Source organism: Bidens hawaiensis, unplaced genomic scaffold, assembly GCF_021521415.1.
Source record: "Bidens hawaiensis isolate Kalapana, Puna unplaced genomic scaffold, B.hawaiensis_p1.1 tig00002553_1, whole genome shotgun sequence".
Taxonomy (NCBI): Eukaryota; Viridiplantae; Streptophyta; class Magnoliopsida; order Asterales; family Asteraceae; genus Bidens; species Bidens hawaiensis.
This window is the reverse complement of record NW_027491139.1, coordinates 2,822,947-2,841,351: the sequence shown is the minus strand read 5'-3', so window position 1 is coordinate 2,841,351 and position 18,405 is coordinate 2,822,947. Positions and strand designations below refer to the sequence as shown.

At 35.7% G+C, this 18,405-nt stretch overlaps 2 protein-coding genes and 2 pseudogenes across 3 annotated transcripts in view; 2 read left to right on the top strand and 2 right to left on the bottom strand.

The window, feature by feature from the left end:
- The first annotated feature begins 1,524 nt into the window (after positions 1-1,524).
- LOC143620392 (IAA-amino acid hydrolase ILR1-like 3) lies at positions 1,525-5,575 on the top strand. The gene is made up of 5 exons (XM_077092100.1): positions 1,525-1,920; positions 2,654-2,779; positions 3,688-4,002; positions 4,078-4,206; positions 5,092-5,575. Exons 1-5 carry the CDS (start codon positions 1,597-1,599, stop codon positions 5,464-5,466), a joined length of 1,269 nt encoding a protein of 422 aa, XP_076948215.1. The 5' UTR covers positions 1,525-1,596; the 3' UTR covers positions 5,467-5,575.
- On the top strand, positions 5,491-6,455 carry LOC143620294 (pectate lyase 2 pseudogene; annotated as a pseudogene).
- Positions 6,456-7,165: 710 nt separating this feature from the next.
- On the bottom strand, positions 7,166-12,846 carry LOC143620391 (protein fluG-like). Its single transcript, XM_077092099.1, is given in 19 exon segments — positions 7,166-7,384; positions 7,468-7,610; positions 7,700-7,932; positions 8,353-8,544; positions 8,612-8,757; positions 8,856-8,985; positions 9,067-9,119; positions 9,230-9,350; positions 9,482-9,654; positions 9,727-9,803; positions 9,806-9,949; positions 10,027-10,075; positions 10,729-10,824; positions 10,896-11,052; positions 11,126-11,231; positions 11,314-11,429; positions 11,530-11,597; positions 11,671-11,907; positions 12,686-12,846. Coding segments are annotated over 19 exon segments (2,466 nt in total). The 5' UTR covers positions 12,842-12,846; the 3' UTR covers positions 7,166-7,315.
- LOC143620390 (protein fluG-like) overlaps positions 7,166-18,405 on the bottom strand; it is a 43,870-nt pseudogene continuing 32,630 nt past the window's right edge. The window contains exon 19 of the transcript XR_013151333.1: positions 7,166-7,304. The product of XR_013151333.1 is annotated as a protein fluG-like (transcript). The remainder of the gene's footprint in view (positions 7,305-18,405) is intronic.

The window sequence follows — 18,405 nt, the reverse complement described above, 5'->3', positions numbered from 1 at the left end:
CGACATCTTCATTAAGATCAAGATTGGTGTCTTCTTTTACGTAAGTCAATAATTCATTAATTCATGAAAGAATGCACAAGCGAAAGCAAGACAACGGAAATTTTTGAATGGATTAAATAAAATTTTATTAGAAATAAATATTAAGAGAAAAAATAATTACGAAAAAATAGCCAACAATATTATAAATGAGAAAAAAATTATAATAGATAAATTTATAAGTATCTATCTATATTATATATAAACGAAATACGAGGGATAAAAACTAGTAATATATATAAACGAAAGCTTTAAAATTTCTCTGGTTGCTCCCTATATTCTCTCAAGCCACCGGATTGCATTATTTGTAAATGAAGGCTTCTCAATTTCTCATACATTTGACCCGAATTCACGGGTATGAGTCTCACCAAACCCAGATATTTCTTAAACGAGTTATAACATCTAATTAAAATAACAAATTAATCTCATCAAATATTTGATATAAAAATCCTATAAAGTAGAGATATACTAAAAATAATATCTGATTTATTTAAAAAAAAGATATATATTATTTATAATTATTAAAACAATTTTATTGTAAAAAATAAACGGGTCATGAGTCTCGTTAAACCCAAATAGCTTTTAAACCGGGTTATAACATCTCATTTATTTGTGAAACCCTTACATCATCAAATACTAAGTATATTTTATACAATAAATAAAATTAAAATCCAAAAATATATAAATATTATAATCGAATAATGTAAAACCCCTGTAATACGGAGGATAAAAACTAGTTATTAAATAAAATAGAGAGACGAGTATCAAATAGTCCCTGACGTTTGATCGCTTTTATGACTTTCGTCTAATTTTTTTCCTTTTTGCCATTAGAGTTTAGACCTTTCAGGTTTCTAGTTGTTGCTACGACGTACAAATCACTAACAGATAATGATTTAGTAATAAATAAATAAAAAACTTTTACAAATAATTAAGACAGAATTACAAATTTTGTCCTTTAAAATAAGACGAATTACGGTTCGTGTCCTTTTCTAAGTTTCCTTGCAGGCGGTGTACTTTAAACTTTTTTTTCCTACAAGTTATGTCCTTTACGCTAACTGGGTTAGAAAAACTCTGTTAAATCCCATCACGTGAGAAGCATGTGAGGGCATTTTTGTCTTTTCACCTGTACTTGCAACTTCTTCTTCTTCTTCAAAATAGAAAAATACCAAAAAACTCGCTGGCCGGACTCGAACCCGCGACCTCAGGCCGGACCAGAGTGTAACACACACACACCAGCCAACTGCGCTGGTGTGTCAGTTGGTTTAACGTCGTAAACGTTTTAATATGAACTATGTGTGTACGAGATCAACAAACAAAATTCTAAGATGGTGATCAGGGATTCGAACCGGTTAACACTGACTTGTAAATATATAAAAGAGAGTTCAAATAATAATAATAATAATAACAATAACAAAAAACAAAATTTTATTGTTTAAAATATTATATATAATGTGGGTAGTTGAGGATGTGAGAAAAGAATGGATTATCTTCCCTGTAGAAGAACGAAATTTGTGATGTGTGCAAGTGAAACTACAAACCCTATCCCACTGCTGTTGTCCGATGATGTTGGTTTTACGGATCTTGATGCTGATGCTGTTGTTGTTGGTCTTGGCCTCTGCTTGTGATGAAGACTACGGAACACAGGTTTTAAGGCTAGCAAAACAGGACAAGAACTGGTTGACTTCAATCAGAAGACAAATCCACGAGTACCCTGAACTCAGGTTCCAAGAACACAACACCAGCAACCTTATTCGCAGCCAACTCAACAACCTCGGCGTTAGTTACACATACCCAGTTGCCCAGACAGGTTTTGTAGCTCAAATTGGCACTGGGTCTCCTCCGATTGTTGCTCTTCGAGCTGACATGGATGCAATTCCTTTACAGGTAGCTATTTTATATTTGTGTACCGATCAAATACAAATGATTTTTATCGTGAGAAATGTACAAATAATTAGAGTAATTATGTTAACACTAGTGTAATTATTATTACAGTAATATATTTTTATAACATAATTCAATGTTGTAAAGTAGGTTTCCAAGGCCGAGTACTCCCCGAGTACTCGCTACAGGGTATGTCGCCAATGCGAGTTTCTTTAATTCCGCCTAGTTACTAAGAATTGACTAAAGGTGGTCAACCTTAGTCAGAATCGCAACTAGTCGGTGAACTTGAGCCGATTTTTGGCATAAAAAAATAAAACATAACTCGTATTTCTTTAATATTAAAGAATAATTATCATTTTTTTACTTAATGACAAACAACTTTTAGAATAATTTATTATTTAAAAATGTATTTCTCTTATTTATATTGATCTTTACCTATTTTGTTATAAATATTAGTAAATTTATGATATTCGACTTCTATATAATATCCAAAAACTAATTTATGATATTCGACTTCTATATAATATCCAAAACCTCCGAGTACACCCAACTCCCCAGTCGGCCACCTAGCGACTTTTGCAACCCTGACATAATTAATCTAGTTCAAAACACTAGTTATTAGTTATTTGTATGTTTAATATCTTAATTTTATTTGTACCATATCCCATCCCTTAATATTTTTAGCTTCAAATTAAAATAAAAAAACCTTTTTAAGTAAATATGTATGTGTATATAGGAGCTGGTGGATTGGGAGCATAAGAGTAAGAATGAAGGTTTGATGCATGGGTGTGGGCATGATGCTCACACAACCATGCTTCTTGGGGCTGCTAAATTACTTAACCAAAGAAAGGACAATCTCAAGGTATACTTTCTTTTCCTATAAGTTAGATATGCCATGAGAAATTAGTACTATTTTAAATAAATATACAGCAAAAATAATAGAAAACTTAACATAATTAGCAATTAAAGTCGGTAACGATTCTCAAATTTGTAGTGAATTTGGTCATTAGGGCAGACTTGTATAAGCTAACTAAACCTGGACCCAATGAGTCGGTTTTGGGCTTAATCGAACCACAAATCTAAATTTCGGTTTCAGAGTTTTTGAAAATTGTTCGGTTTTTGGTTTTTCCGGTTTTGGTTGTTTCGATTTCTGGTTTGGTTTGGGTCGGTTTTGCTATTTGTGCTTGAAACTTTTGGGTCGAAAAAAAATTGGCCAAAAATAATGAACTTGGGCCTAAATGTTTTTGTTAGTTAATAATTAGTTTATTATTATTATTATTAAAAAGTATTTGGGTTAGACTATTTATTAAATTATTATAAATTATAAATTACTTAATTATTAACATAAAATAGAAAATCTATAGGTTCTGTTTTTTCAGTTTCAGTATCGTGCAAAACTGAAACCAAGTTCAGTTTTTACAAAAACTAAAAGCCAAACCTTTGGTTTTTGTTTCAGTTTGGTTTTTTCGGTTTTGGGTCATTTTATTCGGTTTCATGCACACCCCTAAGCGACAAAGCTCAGGGATCAGCATCAAGAAACCTAAAGATTTGAGTGGCGAAGTAAAATTTCTGTGATTGAACATACTTTTGATCTTATAATGTTAAGAGGGGTATTTTTGTCTTTGGCAGATTCAACACCTGTTTATTATTATTATTATTATTATTATTATATTTTATTTAGGTGTCATCCCTGCTTGTGATATTTTGAACAAAACATGTTTTGAAATATTTAGTGAGGCGCTAACCGTTATACTATTTTTATTATATAAGGGAACGGTTCGACTGATTTTCCAACCTGCAGAAGAGGGAGGTGCGGGTGCATCATATATGATAAACGAGGGTGCACTTGGTGGTGCGGAGGCCATATTTGGAATGCACGTTGACTTTACAGTTCCCACAGGAACCATTGCCACCCTTCCAGGACCAATGTTGGCTGCTGTATGCTTCTTTGTGGCTCGAATACAAGGTAAAGGCGGTCATGCTGCTGAACCCCACAACGCTGTGGACCCCATACTTGCTGCATCGGCTACTGTTTTGGCCTTGCAACAACTCATCTCCAGAGAACTAGATCCTCTTCAAAGTCAGGTAGTTTCAATTAATATTGAAATGTGTGTAAAATCAATCAATAATCATAGTAATGAGAAATTCTGGTGAGTGTAGGTGCTATCGGTTACTTATGTTAAGGGCGGTGGAGCGTTTAATGTTATTCCAGAATATGTTGAATTCGGGGGAACACTCAGGAGTCTTACAACCGAAGGCTTGCAACATCTTCAGCAAAGAGTAAAAGAGGTATCTTTTACTTGTCAAATTTTCACATTGTTTACCTTATTATAATGTTCCCTTTTTGAAACGATTATATACCATTGATTACGTTTGGCATTTTTTTTAATAAAATCTTGACTAGGGTTGTAAACGGGCCGAGATTGAGCTTTTCTAGGCTCAAGCTCAGCTCGTTTAACTTATAGAGAGCTAAAGCTTAGGATTTCGGCTTGTGAGTTGTTTTTCAAGCTCGTACTCGGCTCGGGTTCGGGCTCAACTTGTTTATTATTTATTAACTAAATTTAATATATATAATTAAAATAACTATGTTAAGATATGTTAAACAAACTTTTATTAAAAATAGGCTCGTTAAGGCTCGCAAACCGGCTAGAGCTCGATAAGTGAAGCTCAAGCCCAGACTTGTTTATTAAACAAGCTTATTGTTAGGCTCGGGCTTTTAATGATCTGATCAAGCTTTTAACGAGCCGATCTCGAGTAGCTCGGGCTGGTTTAAGCTAGGTTGTGTTCGAGCTTTTAACAAGCCGATCTTTAGTAGCTCACAAGCCGTTTGGTTTGTTTACGCCCCCTAATCTTGAGTATTAGTATAGGCTAAATGGCTAATTAGAGGGGTGCATCATCATCATCATCATCATCATCATCGTACTCAGTATATCCCACCAATAGCAAAGCTATGGTAGGGTCTGAGGAGGGTACTTCTCAAGATTAGAGGGGTGCATTAGTGCATATATAAGTAGGTACTTCTCAAATAGAAGATAGCATACATGATCATATAAATACTAGGTAGTAACACAACTAGATAGTCTAACACATTTTCAAATAGGTTTAGAATATTCCAAATTACAGTAAAAGTTTAGAAGCAACATTAAAATGCAAGTGGATTGCGGTTTGTGTTAGGTGGTTGAAGAACAGGCGCGTGTTCATAGATGTAAAGGTTCGGTGAACATGGAAGAAGATGAATACCCGCCTTATCCAGCGACCATCAACGATGAAACCTTAAACAGCCACGTGGAGCGTGTGGGCTCGATGTTACTTGGTCCACTTGGAGTGAAGGTAGCTCCGCAGGTGATGGCCGGTGAGGATTTTGCTTTCTATCAGCAAGTCATCCCTGGAGTTATGTTTGGAATCGGAATACGGAATGAAGTTATTGGCTCAGTCCACTCCCCACACTCTCCTTATTTCTTTCTTGATGAAGATGTTCTTCCCATTGGAGCTGCATTATACACAAGCATTGCTGAGACGTATCTCATTGAACATCAGTCCAATTTGTAAATAAATAATATATTTTCGTTAGTCATGGGTCAAGTGCGCCCTAATTGATCTATAAATGTGTTCTATGTTTATGATATATAAATAGTTCAAACATATTATAATCTTGCACTTTTCACATTATTTTCATGTCATCCTTATAACCTTAGCATTTGTCACTTTGGTGAAAGCCGTACGCACCAGTGAAGAGGTCGACGTGTAAGCTATCTAGTTTGATTTTACTAATTTTGGAGCAACCCTTTATATATACATTGATCATCGTTGTCTTGTGTGTATATATATATACACACATGTGTGTGTGTATAAGTGTACAAATTCTTTGATATATATATTTAGGGGAGACTCAACAAGGAGGAGCCTAAGTGGATGTTCACAGACAATCTGATAGACAAGTGTTGGAGGTGCAAAGCCGACTGGGCGGACAACCGACAGGTATTGGCCGATTGCGCGGCCGGTGCTGCAAAGGGAACCACGGGCGGAAAAGGCAGTGATGTCTACAGGGTCACGAGCGAAGCAGATGATGATGCTGAAAACCCAAAGGAAGGCACCCTCCGGTTTGGTGTGACCCAAAATAGACCCTTGTGGATCATCTTTGAAAAAGACATGGTGATCACTTTGACCCAGGAGCTTGTGGTGCAGAGCGACAAGACCATCGACGGCCGAGGTGCTAAAGTTGAGATCACCAAGGGAGGTCTGACCCTCATGGATGTCAAGAATGTAATCATCCATGGGATAAACGTCCACGATGTTGTTGAGCTTCCAGGAGGCATGATCAAGAACTCAGACGGTCCAGCAACATTGAGACAAAAGAGTGACGGTGATTGTATAACTGTTAGCGGTTCTTCCAAGGTATGGATCGACCATGCTCGTTCAGTAAGGCTTTTGATGGCCTTGTCGGTGTCACATTGGGCAGCTCAATGTTTACTGCAAATTCACCCAAAACTCAAACCTTTATATATTCCATCCCTCTTCTTCACCCATATAATATATGATATTTTGATTAAGAATATATTTGATACTTTGAAGTTTGGTTGGATATTTATATGACATTTTGTAAGTTTACAGGGAATACATGAAATTCACCTAATAAATATATTCACTTGACTACATTTTGTATTGTATGTTGATTCTTATATGATCAATTGAAGTGGAAAAAATAAAAATGATGTGTATAGTTTGTTCTTTTTAATTCTTCAATCAAACATAAACTCAATATATTGGTTGCTCACACCCACTAATTCTACTATTAAGTCAACATCATTGTCCACTATGTGACTCGAACCTCAATCGAATGTGAAGGTATACGCATATATACCACCTTTATATATTCCATCCCTCTTCTCAAAGACTCCAACCACATTTTTATAATTTTAAGGGAAAAACGACCAAAATTATAAGGGGGGAAGAGGTGCTACTCTCATGTACCCAAAATTCTACAAATCTTGTACTGTCATATCATTTACACTCTTAACTATCCTAAAACACCTTAATCAAATACAACACTCATCTCAACTAACCTAAAAAATCGTATTTTTTTTAATAATTACAAACATGATGGATGATTGCTTGAGGGCCCACTTGCAAAGTCAAAACACCACTATCCTAATCGGGTACTTCTAACCGATTTCACTATACCACTTCCCTTGCATCAAATATTGGCTTACTTTTATAAACCAAGGTAGTTAATAATTTAAACTATAAATTCATAAATGCTTGAATATCCATAATTTCTTGAGAAATATAAAATTTCATTAGGTTACAGGAACAAACAATGTCGATGGAGAATAGTATCATAAACTAAATATGGCAAATGAGACTAATCATCCATTGATAGGCATTACCTTTATTGGCTTTAGTATAGGTGTATCAGTTTCTTGTATGCATCCTTATTTTGAGGCTGAGAGTAGTGATTGATTTCTGCCTGTAAAAGAAGAAAACACAGACGTTCATCGCAAGTTAAAGCTCAGATGAGACGAGACGAGACGAAACACGATGTTAACTTACCTTGCGAACACCTTTTATAGCCACCACTAGTTTTTCTCCTAATAAAGTTTGTAAAGCAGTGTCTTTTGCAAGAGCTTCTACTGATTTTGCAAGAGAAACCGGCAATCTTTGGAGCTTGTCGCGTAACATATCAGGATTCTCATCTGTTTAAGAAAATAGTTTAGTTTAGTTTAGTTTATGGGATGTATTTGCTTATCAAGACGGATGAAATTAAAAAGTGTTAACAACTTACCAACAGGATCAGGCAGAGAAAGATGCCTGTGAAGGCCATCGATTCCAGAAGCAAGGATAGCAGCAAGGGCCAGATGGGGATTTGCACATCCATCAAATGCTTTGATTTCAAAGTTGCTGACGATGCCATCGGGAACTCCAGGTGGACATGCAGTTCTCACAGGAGCCTCTCGGTTTTCTTTTCCCCAGCAAAGGTAAGCTCCACTCCATGTATTCGGTTGTATACGACCATAACTATAAATACAACAATACATCATTCGTTCTTACTCTACTATGGCAAAGTTAATATGTTTGCTATTCATCAATGGCCATGATAGTTACGGTGGCAACTTGGTCAAACATGGCAAAAAGAGAAAAGCCACAACTGTTAAAAGTTGTGTGATTATACATATATGTTGCGTGATTGTGCATATTAAGTTGTGAGATAATGTATACACGTTGCATTTTTTAGTTTTTACATCTATAAAGTACATTTCACATAAAAAATCATTTTCAACAGGAGCTTCCCTGTATATGTATAATGTATATATACGTGTATACGTATATGCTTATAAGATTGAAAAAATGAATTCTTAACTTTGTTCAACGTGTGTGTGTGTGTGTATGTAATTCCTCCTGAAAAGTGAAAATGAAAACCATTGTGAAAATTATAACCTGTTTGGTATTGGTGCTGTAAAGGCTAAAACCGATGGAAGATGGTGTAGAACGCCCGCCATGAACTCCTCCCCGATTTTGGACATTCCATGGCGTGACGATGACTCATCAGAGGCTGCAAATGCATTTTTACCATTCTGGGACAAACTAAGATGCACATGTGAACCCGAGCCGATGTCATCTAGTGCATACCTGATTGAACCACAAATAAAGCATTTAGGAAGAGAAAGCGATGTTTTCCATGATGTTTAATACCTACTTTGGCATAAAAGTAGCCAGCAGCCCGTGTTTCCTTGCAACAGATCTAATAACTTCACGGGCATAAATCAAGTCATCTGCAGCATTGGTACAAGTTGTGTAACGCAATGCGATTTCAAACTGACCACTATCAGCCTCTGCATGTACCTGCATTACCAAACAAACATATATCATATACACGAACGCTCTCATCATTTCATAATTCAAAATTTTTTTTACCGGCTTAAAACATAAAGCTTAATAACCTGTTCGACATCAATATTGAGGAATTGCAGTGAATTAACCATTTCATGTAGTATAGGTGAAGCAGCATCAAATGTAGATGCAGAGCAGTAGCGTGATGTGTCGAATGGGACCCATTCTTCTTGACCGTCCCTGTGGATTGTTTACACAAGTAAAGATGAAATGTAATATTAATACAGCTCAACGTACATCAAGATAACTACTGCCTAATACCTTAACTGACTCTTCAATAGATAGAATTCATTTTCAAATCCAGCATTCATTACCTAAATATAACATAATATGTACCAAAGCAAAATCAACAACATATAACATGATTAAGCATTATAACACAGATTTCTGCATCGAATGAATTCATAGTTTATGTGATTATTACCAAGTTAAATTCTTGTTTAAGAACTTCTGAAACTCTTCTTAGTGTTTCTCTTGGGCAATAGTCCCATACTTGACCAGGCTTCGAATGCATGGAATCTAAAACCATCTCTTCATTCTTCGCCCTGTAAACAAATGATTATATCAAAAAAAATAGTCCATGCTTGTATTTTATTTTTATTTTTAAGAAAAACTCAACAAATATGTGAGAAGAGATTAATGATGATATTACAGATTACTGTATGTGAAAACTTACCATGGAATTTTGCATCTTGTTGATAAATCGGGCATGAGTCTGATCTCACCAGTTCCTGGGAGATTGGTGTCATCAGCCGGACCATCCATTACTGAACTCACGCCCATACAGATACAGGTTAGACCTAACCCGTGCTCCTTCACAATACTATTGAACCGTTTTTCAGGGACAACCTGCAACAAACTCATTACAAACAGTCAAACAATGTGTAAACTATTGTAAAGAATACAAACCAAAGTACTTACACGGCATCTGTGTTGTCCTGAAGCATCCACCCATAAAACACGAACAAGCACCGCATCTTGTTGGTCTTTTTCACAAGACTAGATGTACGAATCTTGTAAAACTGTTTTGCATTTTCAGAAAATATGTCGGTAACAGCTTCAACAGCTTCACGAATTGAAAGATCACCGGCATTACATGCATCTCGTAGAACAGAGAAAACAACTTCTCGTGCTCTCTTTGCACCTGCCAAGCTTGTGTTACAAAAAAAAAAGGTATATGCATACATGCGTATGTGTGTATATAGTTCTAGTTTCACAAACCTAGGTAAAACGTTTCAGGAAATGCGCATCCATCAGTGCTGAACATCACCTACATACACATACCATTTTTTCTTTATCATAAGTCAAAGTGAAACATGAAAGGCGTATTAACGATAGACTTAACATTAAAAAAACAGCATAAATGAAAACTAAAAAGTAATCTGATGATTCCTTCATACATTACACCAAATGAAGATCTAAATATTCACTGTTGGCTGTTATTTTCTGAATTATTTAATAATCTGTTCATTAATTATTAATGTAGTTTAAGATAAAAACTAGATTAATTTCATATATACCCTTACAAGCTTGAAAATTTCGTATATACCCAATTAAAACTAAAAATATAATATACACCCTACTGTCCCTACTTTAATGAATTTTTACTTAATGACCATTCTACCCCTTTCCGCTATATTAGTTTAAACCCTATTTTTTATTTGGATTTTGATCGACATCAACGACAAGCAAGCCAAACAAACCAAATCGAACATTTGAATCTGTATGTTCGAATCAGATAATCGAACTCGACATAAGTAATCGAACCGGATATAATCACATGGCAATCGAGCGATAAATCATTTTGTAGTTAAAGATATATGAAAATTTAAAGTTTCAGGAAAATAAGGTTAAAATGGCATATATGACATTTTCCAAGTTTGTAGCGGTATATAAGAAATGCCCCAAAACTTAATGCGGAACCTTTTTTAGTGGCGCAAGCTCCAAAAGCTGTTTGAGTGATGATGTCATGCCATGGACACTGAGCTTTGGAACAGCCAAACCAAAATCAAGGTACACCTGAAATGAATTGTACTTGTGTTAATACTAATGAGTATTTTAGAATTACTAAATTACCCTTCCAAGTCAACCTGATGATAAACAGATGCCAAATAGGATGCTTCCCTTGAGAAAGGGTAAGACGCGTGTAACAACACTATTCGACAGCCCAAGAATCTATGGTCTTCTAGAAGATTCCGGAGATGAAGAGGATTGGCCTGCCTCAAATCCAAATCTTTGTCTCCGAACCTAGTACCAACTCCATACATTCAATTTAGTTTTACTATAAATAGCTAACATGTGCATTTGACTTTGGTCTTACCCTGTATGTATCTGCATGGACCAGTCAAAAGACAAAGCAACCTCCAAACTACGCATGAATATATAAGCGATAAGGTTTTTGTTTGTGATGCGAACAGGACTTCCACCTAGGAGCACAAATGGTCATATAACAATGCAAAAATAACAACTATATAAAATTACAAGAACATTTGAAAAACCTAAACTCACCAAGCAAAACTTCAGCAAGACCCTCGCCAGCCTCTTTCTCGGTGACGTTCGTGTTAATTTTAAGGCCACTGCGATACGCAGCTATGCTTTTAAGACCAACCACTTTGGTGGCATCTGTTGTAGCTACTGTGATCACAGTGTTAAGGAGCTTACAAACTTTTACCTTTATAATTTATATCAACAAAAAAGTTATATCAAATTTTTCAAAAAGGATATGACTTTAATCGTTCTAAGAAACTATTGGTAAATGTATCGATTGTCCAACTCGTCCCATTTTTTATTCCCTGTAATAAATAACAAGGAAGAGTTATGATGTTTATTGCGGGAGCAGAGCAGTAAAAAGAATTATTATCTTACTTGATCAAGAATCTCCTCGGCTAGACGCTCAATCCTGAGTATTCTGCCAACAACTGGCAGAATAATGTCGAGCATCTTATCTAACATTAATCCATCATCTATTAGTACACCACAGATTCCTGCAGCTTTGAAGCATTTTTTGCTGATGGTTTCAATTCCAGAGTGATTTCTGTATTCATGGACTCCTTGAAGAGATAACTCAGAGCCATACAGTTCCGCTATATCCCTCAGGCTCCTCTGCAATATGCAAACAAATTGAACATTCCATTAAATAACAGTAATAACTACATCAACTCGTGTTATCTTCGATAGTCATACATAGTCAAACTGACTGCCCTAAGGTAAGATTTGGTGTCCTTCCATTAACCAACAAAGTGAATAAAAATACAAGTAAAGCCCACCGAAAAAAAACTCCTGATTGACTTTAGATCCTAATATGGTACTTAAGAGGTGGCCACAACGCCAGAAGGGGCGCCAAAACAAGTAAGCGGAGGCCAAGCCTCCCGTTGCCAAAGCTTTAACATAGGCGAGGGCCATGCGAGGTGGGGTCCATCCCCAATCAACCAAGCTCACATTTTTGTTTTCTTTAAAAAAATAAATATATATAATTTAACTTTTAGTTAAAACCACTACACCAAAGTGAAAGGGTGGTCCGTTAAAGCATCACTGCCTACATGGCAAAAACCACAACAAACACATAGTCTATTGCTAGCTTTTCAAAAATGTATATGAAACTTATATCGGTTGTATGTGGACAAAACACAACAACATTGCTAATTACATACAGCTACATAAAGCCTGCAAGTACACGTTTTAATGCGATTTAAACAACATGAATCACACTATATTTGGTTGAAGCTGGAAATAATATACTATACTTACTTTCAGTTATTGGCAAATTAATAATGTTTTTATATTTCTAAACCTTTAAAATGATCATCCACTAAATAACCATGCACAACATTATTAATAATAAAATGATAAAAGAAAGTAAAGGGAAAGATGAGGAGTTGACCTTGAAGTTAAGTGTAGAAGGAACATGAGCCAAGGCCTTGACAGAAGCTTCAGAGAAACAAGTGATGAAGGCAAGTGAAGAGTCCAGACCCACGATGTTATGGGCATGACCATCGAGTAGCTCAGCCGTCTCCACCGCTTGTCTCAACTCATCCATTATCACTATTCACTACCAACTTAGTACCAACAATGGTTTGGAAACTAGTTACCAAGAAATATTATCTGTGTGTTAATGTTTCAAATGCAGTCCTGGTTTAAAACTCTACGTGATTATTAACTTACTTTACTTGTGCCCATCTCGATATTCTTTATTCGTATTAATAATAAAATCATTGATACGTCGATCGACAAAAATAGTAATTATATTATAAGACGGCTACAAATCAGTGGGTTGAATAGAGAAAGAAATAACACATTAAAGCAAAGGAAAAACAAAATTGCATAAATGTTTCTTCTTGTTTTATCAAATTCAAAGTTTAGTCGTTAAATTTTAAAAGTTATAAACTTAGTCTAAACATTGGGGAGGGGTATATTTGTCATTCTTCATTTAAATATAAAAAAGTTATATTAATCAATAATTAATTAAAAAACCTATGTGTAAATTTATGGATTTTAAAATATGAAGAACAACCCGATTTGATGATTAGGATGCTGCCCGATTTAAACGATCAAATTTGTTTGTGCCGTTATTATTTTATGTTTACTTTGGCTCAAGTCTTAAAAACAATGGGGTTATGTTATTATGTCTAACCCGAAGGCCACAATTGGGTCGATTATGTAGTGTGGCTTAAATGTCGTGGAAGTGAAGTATACGGTGATCAAACAGTTATGATTGCATCGTTTTGATAACTACAATCACGATGTTTTGGTTCGATTAAATGGGGATCAAACAAAGCAGTCTGAATGTAATCTAGTCTTATCAATTTGATATTAGTATATCGTGTTTGATTTGCGTCATACAATGCTCATAGTTTGTTGTTAAAAAACGATTATCAAAAATGAAATATAACGACAGTTATGTGGAGTACCCTGCCCCCTATTGACCTATCCCAACTAATATATTGTTATTTTAAGTCTGTTCGGGTTTGACCATTTTCTCATCTGTAACATCCCCAAAGTTTCAATCCAAATTTGACAACATAATAAAGTTGAAGGACCAAAAATATTCTCAAGATAAGTAATTGGAAAAATTTAAATAAGGAAATTAAAAGAAATAAAGAAAATAAAATATTTCATAAAGAAGTCCATCCCTTATTAAGAAAATGGGAAAGGAAGATCCATTCCACATGAAAAGATTGAATAAAGTGGAATCATTCCACATGAGTATAAATAAGGAAAATAAAACCCATCACACATGGAAAATAAGAAAGAAATGGAAGCTCTTTATAAGGAAGAGATTTTTTTTAGTAATATTTTTTTATGTCAAGCATGCACCTAGTGGTCCTAGCAGAGGGTGCAGAGCACTCGACGCGCACGCGCACGAGCGAGGATGACGGCGAAGGGTGATGGGCACAATGTGGCGCTTTGATGGTGCTCGCATCGCCGAGTCGCTTGAGAGCCTCTTTATTGTTTTCGGAAAATGAAAGTTAGGACAAGACATGATAAGTTATTAATGTAAAGCGATCAAACTGAAAATTCTGATATCTTAACCCATCACGATACGCGATGGGCATAGCCAAGGAGCCATCGTGTTACGCGATGGCTGTCTCATCAAAACCAAGAAAGGGCGGTGTCGCGATACGCTACCACCAACTCCCACCACCTCATCGCGTATCGCGATGACGTGGTCTGACAACTCATGACGCGCGTCCACTGTCACACCCGCACTTAGGGCCTAGGCGTGTGACCAACAGTTGGTACCTGTTTTGTAAATATATCAGAGTTTTAGCAGAAGTCTTTAATTTATAATAAAATATTAATATATTTTTGAAACGACAATTTAAATGTAAACTTTTATTTATAATAATAAAAATGTTTAATTTATTTGGAAAGCTTCTCAGATAATAATTATCCGAGTATTTGATTTATAAATCTCGTTTGTTTTTACAAATCATGATTAAATATTGTTTATAATATTTTAATGATTTAAAACTGAGCCATCTCTACCTTGCGAACATCTATCTTCTTGGATGGCTATAATTCCTTGCTACCTGTGTTAACTTTAATTCCTGAAACATTGGGTGGGGTGGGGTGGGGTGTGGGGGGGGATACGTCAGCGATATGCTGGTGAATCGTTGACTCTACAAACATTTTATAAGTCTTTCTTTGACTGACAAGATAGTTTTCTGGAACAACCTCAGCAGACACGTCTCTTATTTTTGGGATTTGTACCACTTGCTATACACACACAATTACGGTTCTCCGGGAACTGACGCCCATTGGGAACTGATGCCCATTTGATAACTTTTATTATGACCTCTAGTCTGCGGCCACGCAGCCTTGACTGATAGACTAGATTGATCATGTTTGGATCCAGACACAAGTGTACTTGGTCTGAGTTTTGTTTTTATTCTCTATCTTGTATTTTAATAGGGATCATGAAATCCCAAAATCTTTATTTGACTGTCTTTGTTTAAGATAAACAACCCGTTTATCTTGACTGAAAAAGGTTTAACGTATTCACATGTGACTGTCTGTTCTGAATGATGTGGTGATCTCGTTTGAAAACCTTTGTGAATGAATTATTGATTGAATGATTAACCTATAATAAAATAGGTTTATATAAATACTCGGATCGTCTTTTAATCCGGCTACAGACCTTTAGTCTGGTTTTGATAGCTTAAACCTTGATTGATCTTTTGTTTGAATAAAACATTTTGGACATGAATTCTTTCTCTTTATTTGCTAATCATGTGCTGTGTTTCTTCTTCAAGAAGAAACGTCATTTATCTATAATCTTTGTATGTTAAGTCTTATGTTTCTTAATAATAAGGAAACATTATTTTGACTATAACCTTTGTATATAAACTTTTACTTTTCTTAAACATTTTAATTATATCCTTTGTATGTAAAAGTTTAGGTTTCTTAATCATGAAGAAACTATATTTTTGCTATAACCTTTGTTTATATAATTTTGTATTTCTTAATCATAAAGAAATCTTATTTTAAATATTACTTTTTTAATTTGATCAAGGTCTAGATTATACTCCTGACTAAGGTCTAAGCCTTTGAAATAATAGTATTTTATTTGGACAGAACCCCTATCTTGCTTAGCTTATTATTTTATAGATTCTCGGGCAGCACTTCGACGCTTGCACGTATATTAAGAATCTTGATCAACAACTCCACGGTACGCAAATCGAGGCACACTGGTCTTCAAAACTCGTCGGTACACACTTCGAGACGGGACGTCGGGTCGGCAAGGTTTACGAGGTCGTCACGCGTTACGAGGTCGGCACACAAAACGAGGTGCGCCGGTCGTCGGGATTGTCGGCACAAGCTTCGAGTTGTCGTTGGTATATGGTACGGATTACGAGGTGATGATTGTCGAGTCGGTGGCATGGAAACCGAGGTAGAGAGAGAGTAAATCTAGAGAGAGAAAGTATTTCTAGAGTGAGAGTGGTTTTGGTGTGAATGGAATGAGCCATGAAGCTCCTATTTATAGCTGAAATTTGGTCCCATCGCGATACGCGATGGAACCGTTCTTTTGGTCATCGCGTATCGCGATGACACATGTTACTCAGAGAGCGCCACGTTTCGCCACGTGGCCTGACACATCTGCCACGTGTTGCCACGTGGTGGACACGTGTCATCTTCTTAGACACCTCTGCCACGTGTTGGACATGTGTCATATTCTTAGACACCTCTGCCACGTGTTGCCACATGGTGGACACGTGTCATCTTCCCATTATCCTTTTCATCGCGTATCGCGATGGCTTATTGTCTTGGGCCATAGCGTATCGCGACACCGCCCTTTTTGGGTTTTTGTGACGTTCCCATCGCGTATCGAGATGTCTTCTTGGCTATGGCCATCACGTATCGCGATGGGTTAGTAAATCAAATTTTTTTCATTTTTAATCCCTTTTCTATTAACTTGTCATATTTGGATCAAAATTTTTGGGGATGTTAAATCCACCACGTGGCAAGCCACGTGTCAACACATGGCATCCTCACGGTAATTGCAGTGTTGCAATACGTGATGGCCACATGAAGCTTCCATCGAGTATCGCGATGGAGTGTGAAATCAGCCTATATAAAGGAGGCTCACGGCTCATTCATTCCACACACCAAAACTTTCTCTCTCTACCTCGGTTTTCGTGTCCCGACTTGATAATCATCACCTTGTAATCCGTGCCAAATACCCGACGTTTCCTTTAAGTGCGTGCCACCCAAAAGTAACCTGACATTCTGCCTCATTTTGCGTGCCAACCTTGAAGTGTGTGCCAAGACCTGAAGTTCTATCGAATTAAACTTTAGTACATTATATAAGAATATAAGTGTTGCTCGTTCATGCTAGGTATATAAACTCCAAATACCCGCGTAAGGTAGGAGTTGTGCCTAATTTATTATTTTATTATTATTATGGATAAGACCCTAGTCGGGAGTATAGCCTAGACCTTGATCAAAATATATAAATACAAAGGTTAAGATAAAGTAATGTTTCTTTAAATTGAGAAATATAATATACATGAGGATATAGTTAAAATATTAATTCTTCATGATTAAAGAAAGATAAGTTTTTACCTACAAGAGGTATAGTAAAAAATAGTGTTTCTTTATGATTAAGAAACATAAGATTTTATATATCAAGGTTATAGACAAATGACGTTTATTCTTGAAGATTAAACAAGAATAAACATAGCATACATGATTAGCAAATAAAGAAAAAGGAATTCATGTTCAAAAAATTTTATTCAAACAAATGATTAATCAAGGTATAAAACTATCAAAACCATCCTAAAGGTCTGTAGCCGAATTAACTGTTGTTTTATATATTTATGTATAAATTGTTGTGTATGTATTAATAAAAGAAGAGTTGAAATTAATTTTGAGATATTCTCAAATTTTGGGAGGAAGCACAACACCAATATAATAATCAAAATCCCACATCTACCTCAACTGCAGTAATGGAAGCTGACTATCTCTTCAGTGAAAACTATATTCTGCTCCATATTTAAATTCTCTGAATGAAACACCATCTCAATCAATTCACTTACAAGGAGAAGCTATCTTTATATTCAAAGTGACCGGTAATTTCTCAAATTTCTTTTTTTTTAATTTATTTATTTAGTATTATTGTTATTAATATTATATCCAAGTCCCTTTGATTCAGATTGCTTAGCTGAAGACGACTGTAAGACAGATGCTAGCATGAGAGACATTGGACTCGTTTGCGTCATTGTTAAAGATAAAACGTGATCAGACTGCAGCTCCAAAGTGTGGATGTGAAATAACTTTGTGATTCTAGTTTTGAAGCGGAGGTTAAAGAGGGCTTGGTTTCACTGACAATGTAGATTCTATAACTAAAAGATCAAGCAGAAATCATGCTACATGGAAATAGAGAATCCTGATGTCATGAAAAGTTTTGTATATTTATTCATTGCATATGATTGGCGTGGATTCAAAACCTCAAGTAGCCGGAGGTAATACGAAACCTAAACAAAGTCTATCTCATTTAAGTTAGATTTGCAACTTATATTCTCATTCTATAATGTATATTTTAAAGAACAATGATTAAAGCTCGTGTATATGTATTTTGTAGAGACTATACAAGGTTTAATG